Consider the following 7,500-nt stretch of genomic DNA (forward strand, 5'->3'; position numbering starts at 1 on the left):
CTTTTTCATTTTGAAAAAAAAAAAACGGTCAGAGGTGAAGAATCAGGAAGTGGTTCAGCAGGATGGCGCCGAAGAGGGAAACGCATCAATCGTCATCGTCGGTTTTCTGCTTCTTGGTTTCGACGTCGTCCTGAAAGAAGAAGAAGATGATGATGAAGAGGAGTTAGAAAGCTGGAGAGGAAGTTTTTTTTTTAGAGGAGTCTGATTGGTTGCTGGTGTGAGTCTTCGTCTCACCTCGTCGTCGTCATCGTCGTCCTCAGCTGCCCTTTTTGTGCCGCCTTCGATCTCGTCGTCATCGTCCTCCTCGTCTTCCTCATCGCCTGCAGGACGAAGGAGCAGAGCACAGTGAGACTTTAGAAGAAGTTTTTAAAAAAAAAATAAAACAAGTTAAATAAAAAAAAAAAATCCTCCCACGCACCTTCTCCATCATCTTCCTCGTCTTCCTCATCAACTTCTTCGTCTTCCTCGTCGTCTACGTCGGGCTCGCCGTTCTCATCGTTCTCCTGGAAACGACAAAAATAAGAGTCAGCATCACCGAAGCTTCACTAATATTAAAATGTAACTTTAAAATGTTTTTATAAAGTTGCAGAAGAAGAAGAAGAAGAAGTAGCAGCAGGTGTGTTACCTTTCCGTTGGTTGCAGCATCTTTGCCGTTCTCCTTCTCCTCCACCAGCTTCTTCTCCTTCAGGTCCTGATGGAGACACATTTAAAAACAATCAAAAGTTAGAAAAGTTTTTAAAATATTTTAGAGTTTCAGTTTCGGCTGCTGCATTTAAAACTTGTGCATCACCTGCCCTTCTACCTAATGGCCTAGTTAGAGCAGCCACAGTGCATGCTGGGAGCTGTAGTTTCCAGCCCTGTGTGTCAGAATGAAGCCTTCTTATTTAAACACCATACTGGTCTCTGCAGATCCTCCCCTCGTCCTCCTCCTCCTCCCACTCCATCCCCTCTAATGTGTTGTAATCTGATACTTTGATGTGGCCCCCGGGGCACTCTGGGTATTGTAGTCTTCCGCGGGCTGCCGACGCCGCCATATGTCACGAGACACGCCCGGGAGAGGCACTGCAATACCCAGGATGCACCGCTCCGTTTAAAATAACACAGGAGGGCGCAGGAGCAGGGGGAGGAGGAGGGGGGGGGCTGTGAGGGAGGAGGAGGAGGAGGCACGCTGCTGCTGCTGGCCGCTTGTTGTAACGGAGGCTGGAAAGGACAATAGAAGACGACACATGGCAGGCGAGAAAAACGAAAATAAGGCAAAATAAAGCTGGAGCTGCAAACACGCCACCCAAAAAACACCGTCAGGGGGGTTTTCTCTGCTCCACTCTGACCGGAAAACCGCCCGCCGAGCCTATTAATAGCGCTCCGTTTCCTCGTTTTGTCGACATCGTTCGTTCACAGCCATCAAACACACACACACACACACACACTCACACATATACACTGTTATTGATTCATTGCTTTACATAATCTTATTGGTTAAAATCCATTAAGCTGTTTAGGAGCATCAGCGGCTCCTTGGCACGAGACAAATGAGCCTCAGTTCAACTCACCGACACACCGACTGGCTGTGCGTAAAAAGGCGCTTGTGCGTAAAAATGCTCCACAACTATAAATAGTGTGAACAGGCACCCCGGATTATCCGCGTTAATGCCAGACACCCCCAACTTTTCCCTCTCCACCTTCTCCATATGTTCATTTGTTATAATCACTCATAATTATTCACCTCCGCGGCTCGCTGCTGTCTCTATTATCTAAAGGCTGGATCCTTTTCTCCCCCCGCGGGGGCTATTAAAGTTTTACCCGATCTAATCCAAAGTCCAACTGGACGGAAATTAACATTTAAAGAAAAATAGCACAAAGATGGTCCCGGTTAGAGGGAGAAAGCCCAACCGGTGACGGATCACAAAGAGGGGGAAAACCAGTACCGTCACATCACACCTCCACAGCCTGGCCACACACACACACACACACACACACACGGAGAGAGAGAAGTGGGCTGCATTACAAAAAAGAAAGAAAAACTTTTCCCCTGAGACATAAACGCGCCCTGCAAACATGCTCCAAAAATACTGAAGAAAAAGCGGAAGCCGTGGCGCGCTGTGTGTGAGAGTCTGTCTCCGGTAAACGGAGGCTGAATAAGCAGCAGCTGCCGCCGACCTTCCTGCGTCGGTAAACAAACCGGGTCGGACGGTGCAGGCCCGCCGGTGCCCTTTTCAAACAAAAACGGAGCCATAAACAAACAAATAATCTTAAAGGCTGCAAGTGTTGAGCTTTGAAAGTTGACATCGGTGTGAATTACGCACCTCCTGCCTCTCTGTCTGTCTCCATTCAAACGGACCAACTTCACACTACTAACCCAGCTGGAGCTCCACAAATCCCGTTTATTAACTCCGCTGCTCAGCCTCAGCAGCTCGTTACGGCTCTATTAATAAAGACAACACGTTTCTCTTCAGGCTCGGACAGAAAAGCGGGCTTTACCTTTACATTTTAATTCGCAGCCTCTTTGCTTGAGATGTGGAATAAATGTGCGTCAACTCTGCTGATTTAAGAGCCGCTGAGAATGAGCCCAAAAAGCCGTGCAGCGCGCGCTGGAGAGGCGGCTGTGCGTCGGGGCTTGGATGTGCGTGTTTCTCGGAGGAGAACCGAGCCGCTTGTATAAACAAAGAACCCGCGCAGACTGACTGTTACTCTCCGGACAATGAACGCTGCCTGTTTCCATGATGCGGAGCACAGACCCCCCGCTTCATTTTAGTGACATTTCCAGCAGTTTAAAAAAAAGAGAGATGTGAACAGAGGATCTTTATCAGCCTCCCGGTTCCCGGTTCATCCAACAGGCTCTTCACTTGGCCGGAATGAGCGCGAAGCGACGACGAAAGGTTTTTAAAAAAAAAAAAAAAAAAATCTAGGTTACAAGGCTGGAAAAGCTTTATTCTATCCTAAAAGGGGCTTAGTGAGAGACGGTGAAGGAGTAATGCGGCTTACCTTGGCAGAGATATCCGAGCCGGAGTCAACTTGTGTGTCTGCCATTGTTTTAGTTCAATAAAATAAAGGACGGCTGAAATGAAAGGTTGAATAAAGTAAATCCCTTCTCCTCTTGGTTGGCGGATCGATCAGAGTGATATTGTGCCAGTGGCCAGAGCTGCTCACGGCCGAGCCTTATATATAGGCTTGTGGGCGGGGCTCGGAGAGTTCGATCATCCCTGATTGGCTCGCAGCGCCACAGAGGTGTTCTCCCTCGCGCGTTGGAGTGGAACAATGGGTCGAATTTCTAAAAAACCCGGAGGCCACGCCCCCCTCCTGTCCGCCACTGCACCCGCTTCTTTCTGCCCAACAAACCAACAAAAACAACAACCTGAACCGATTCAAACCGAATCTAAACGGGATTACAGCGTCGTCTTTTAACACCTGCTTCAAACCGAGAGAAAAAAAGTCGGTTTGCAGCTTTGCACCGAATCACCGCGTCAAATACTCGGTTGACGTATTTGTCACACTTTGATTGATTGATGTTCATCTGGTCGAGTGGAACGCAGCGCCGCCGGAGAGCTGCTCCCGCCCACCAAGCCAAACGACGGGATAGACAGAAAGATAGAGAGAGAGAGAGAGAGAGGTAGAGAGAGATAGACTGTAAAGAGAGGGAAATGTGGACGGCTCGGACAGTGTTGGTGGATGAAAGCTGCTTTAATAACCTTACTGTCACCTCTCTTCTCTTTGCACTTATCAATCAGGTGAAAGGCATAGAGTGTAATAGTGGAGCATCGCCACCATGTCTCATCTCATCACACCCCCTCCTCCTCCTCCTCCTCCTCCTCTCCTCTCCTCCTCCCCCTTTCTTTCCTCCTGGCGTCCATGTTAGAAATAGAAACTCCCTCTCTTCTCTGTATGTGCGCACTTCTTCTTCACGCACACTGGAGGTATTTTTTTTTTTTATTATTTATTTTTTTTACATAACAGTACATCAATTCGTGCTCTACAAGGTCGACACACACACACACACACACACACACAAACACAACAAAAACACACGTCTCTCCATCACACCGAGCCAAGCACCGTGGTGTTGTTAATCAGTGTGAACAGGCTGCTTCAGTGCCGGTGGCCTCGTTTTCTCCCCGCCTCTCCATTGTTAGAGCCCCGGAGAGGGAAAAAAAAAAAAGCAGTGCGACATAACATAACATGCGATGAGACAAGTGCCAAAAGAAGTAGAATGTGCTCATGAACTGACGCATTCTTATGAAACACGTATTTTTCCTTACCGAGTTTAGTACACATGGCTTTTACAAGCGGAACATGAGAAGGACAAAGCGGCTAAAAACCAGCCGCCATTGCAGGCTCGGGATGGGGGGGATGGGAGCTCCGCTGACAGTCAGCAGCCCACATTCACATTCTGCTCTGCTGACGCACTCACCTGCCACGGACGGCTTTGATTGGATGGCTAAGTGGAATAAACACGGCTTTGGCGCACGTCGAGCGTCGATTGGCTGCAACAGACGTCCATCAATTCAAACTGGGCTCCTCCGGTCAGCTGGAAACCACGGTGAGCTGCGGAGTGGATCAGGAGCGCGGAGCCAGTGTAGAGTTTCACTTCACTGTTTTATATGTTTTCTTTCCCATTTTGCTGACGAGGAAACGCGCCTTTTTTTTTACCGCCATGATCTGTGAGAGCGAACTCATTGTGTGTAATAGTTTGGAACAGCCGACCTCTTGATGTCTCATTTAGCCGCGTTATAAAATACTGAAGCAGATATGTGAGGAGAGCACAGCCTGGATGCTTCATCAGAACCAAACTCTGTCCCAACTGCGTCCCACCAACCGTGTTTTGAGTATGTGGTTCATTCACACTTGGAAAAATTCACTAAATCAAGTAGAGATCCAGCAGCAGAGCACATTAAACACATTAAACACATTAAAACAGCTGGTATGATGGTATGAAATGTTAGTGCTGATGGCCACTGTGATGCAAAACACACGAGACACAAAGAGCCCCCCCACAGACTGAACAAAAGTGCAGATGGTGGCACAAAAAGAGAAGATTAAACAATTTTTACTGTGAGGAAAATAAATAGAAATAGTCACTGGGAGGGAGGGGGGGGGGGGGGGGTTGAGGCACTTTGATTGACAGCACTTGACTACTTGTTTAATTATAATACAAAACAAGCAGAATAAGCTTTTGTTGAACATTCTTTGTCCACTTCTGGGGAGTAAATGTGAGTCTCAGGTCAGTTTAAGAGACAGAACTGAGAAAACAACACAGAACTAAAAGTATAAAAACATGGAAGACTAAAACATGAGTACAGTGAGGTGGTTTGATACGTGGCTGCGGGTTCAGACCACTGAATGGCTTCAGCTGCAGAAGTGATTCAGACATCAATTAAAAACTAAATAATACCAACACCACTTCTCCCCTTGCTGTCCCACAACTCTCACACCACAGCAAACAGGATCCACATGGTCCTCCTGCTGTCTAACAGGAACTTCTTCTAAAGACACAAAGTTCTTAAAGTTCAGCTTAGTGAGAAAAGGCTAAAAATGGCTGAGTACATGACCCAGAATCAGCCTCCTGGTCCGATTCTTGGTGTCAGCATCGACTCAACAAACTCTAGCAGCCATATATGGACCAGCGCCAGGCTGCGGCCAGGCTGCGGCCAGGCTGCGGCCAGCTGCAGCGGGGCCCCAGACCTTTAGGGCCCCTTAAAACCCCAGGTTCACTGTGTTTCAATTGGTTGTACATAATTTGATTAGCTGCAGATTTGTTTAGGAATTTACACCACTGAAGTACAATATTAAGTAAAACAGGACCTGGATCACCACTTAATCTTGTCTGTGTGTCGCAGAGTGAGGGGCCACGAGTCAGTGCACACATTTAATAGCTGCTTATTTTAGCTGTAATTGGGGCCAAAGTCAAACAATACATTTGTGCTGCTGGGGCCCCAGAACAGGTTGGTGTGAGTGTGTGGTGGCAGATGTTCAACCAGGCTAAAGTACACTCATTTCATCCACATGTAATAAAAAATACATTTATGAGTTTACAGCATGATAAGTTGTAGATTTACAGACATCTGAATAAGAGTCACTGTATCCACTAATTATTAATATGAACTGTATATTAGTTCATGTTGTAATATGATGTCTGAATCACAGTGGAACAAGTTAAAACGTATATTTCAATTAAAAATGCATGATGTGAGAAATCTGGTTTAGAGTTAAAAACTGAATCATTTAAATATGTGTACTATTTTGACATTGTGTTTGTGTCTTTATATGACCTCATGTTTGTCTTTTTATCTTTAAAGCAGTTTGAGTTGAATTGTTATTGAACGTTTTTAAACAAATGACATCGTCTCACCTTCAAACAGTGACTCTAATTATTTGATTCAAAAAGAAATCATCCATAATTCATGTGAACATAAAGACTGAAAGTGTTCTGTTATATGAGGAGTTAAAGTAACATGTTTACATTTCTGATCTATTAACAACTAAATGATCATAAACCTGTTTGTTTTACATCGTCTACCTTTAAACACACATCCATGTTTGAATGTTAAAGCGTCTCAGCTCAGTTTAAAGTTCATCAGTTGATCAAAGTTGAAACATTTGGAGCCTCAGAGACGCCACTAATCCCAGTTTAAAGTTAATCCTGCCTGGTCTACATGACTAAACGCTGCTCTTTAAATGAGTTGTGTTTGTGTTAGGTTGGCGCTGACTGTCTCTTTGTAGCAGAGATAACTGGAGAGAAGAGCAGAGAGAGAGATAACTGGAGGGAAGAGCAGAGAGAGAGATAACTGGAGAGAAGAGCAGAGAGAGAGATAACTGGAGAGAAGAGCAGAGAGAGAGATAACTGGAGAGAAGAGCAGAGAGAGAGATAACTGGAGGGAAGAAGAGCAGAGAGAGGTAACTGGAGGGAAGAGCAGAGAGAGATATAACTGGAGGGAAGAGCAGAGAGAGAGAGATAACTGGAGGGAAGAGCAGAGAGAGAGAGATAACTGGAGAGAAGAGCAGAGAGAGAGATAACTGGAGAGAAGAGCAGAGAGAGATAACTGGAGGGAAGAAGAGCAGAGAGAGAGATAACTGGAGAGAAGAGCAGAGAGAGATAACTGGAGGGAAGAGCAGAGAGAGATAACTGGAGAGAAGAGCAGAGAGAGAGATAACTGGAGGGAAGAGCAGAGAGAGAGATAACTGGAGAGAAGAGCAGAGAGAGAGATAACTGGAGGGAAGAGCAGAGAGAGATAACTGGAGGGAAGAGCAGAGAGAGAGATAACTGGAGGGAAGAGCAGAGAGAGAGATAACTGGAGGGAAGAGCAGAGAGAGAGATAACTGGAAGGAAGAAGAGCAGAGAGAGATAACTGGAGAGAAGAGCAGAGAGAGATAACTGGAGGGAAGAGCAGAGAGAGAGATAACTGGAGGGAAGAGCAGAGAGAGAGATAACTGGAGAGAAGAGCAGAGAGAGAGATAACTGGAGGGAAGAGCAGAGAGAGAGATAACTGGAGGGAAGAAGAGCAGAGA

The 7,500-nt window shown here is 46.2% G+C and overlaps 1 protein-coding gene across 1 annotated transcript; it reads right to left on the reverse strand.

Moving 5' to 3' along the window:
- Nucleotides 1–3,146, reverse strand: ptmab (prothymosin alpha b). The gene is made up of 5 exons (XM_053329562.1): nt 2,983–3,146; nt 626–691; nt 419–503; nt 235–320; nt 1–130 (listed from the first exon to the last, which is right to left on the reverse strand). Exons 1-5 carry the CDS (start codon nt 3,025–3,027, stop codon nt 86–88), a joined length of 327 nt encoding a protein of 108 aa, XP_053185537.1. The 5' UTR covers nt 3,028–3,146; the 3' UTR covers nt 1–85.
- Nucleotides 3,147–7,500: the final 4,354 nt, after the last annotated feature.

This window comes from Scomber japonicus, chromosome 12 (assembly GCF_027409825.1).
Source record: "Scomber japonicus isolate fScoJap1 chromosome 12, fScoJap1.pri, whole genome shotgun sequence".
In the NCBI taxonomy this organism is placed as follows: Eukaryota; Metazoa; Chordata; class Actinopteri; order Scombriformes; family Scombridae; genus Scomber; species Scomber japonicus.

Coding starts and splice junctions, on each gene's coding strand:
- ptmab (XM_053329562.1), bottom strand. CDS start 3,027: ATGGCAGACACACAAGTTGACTCCGGCTCGGATATCTCTGCCAAG. Junction 504..625: donor ATGCTGCAACCAACGGAAAG/GTAACACACCTG, acceptor TGTCGTTTCCAG/GAGAACGATGAGAACGGCGA. Junction 321..418: donor CGAGGAAGATGATGGAGAAG/GTGCGTGGGAGG, acceptor TTCGTCCTGCAG/GCGATGAGGAAGACGAGGAG.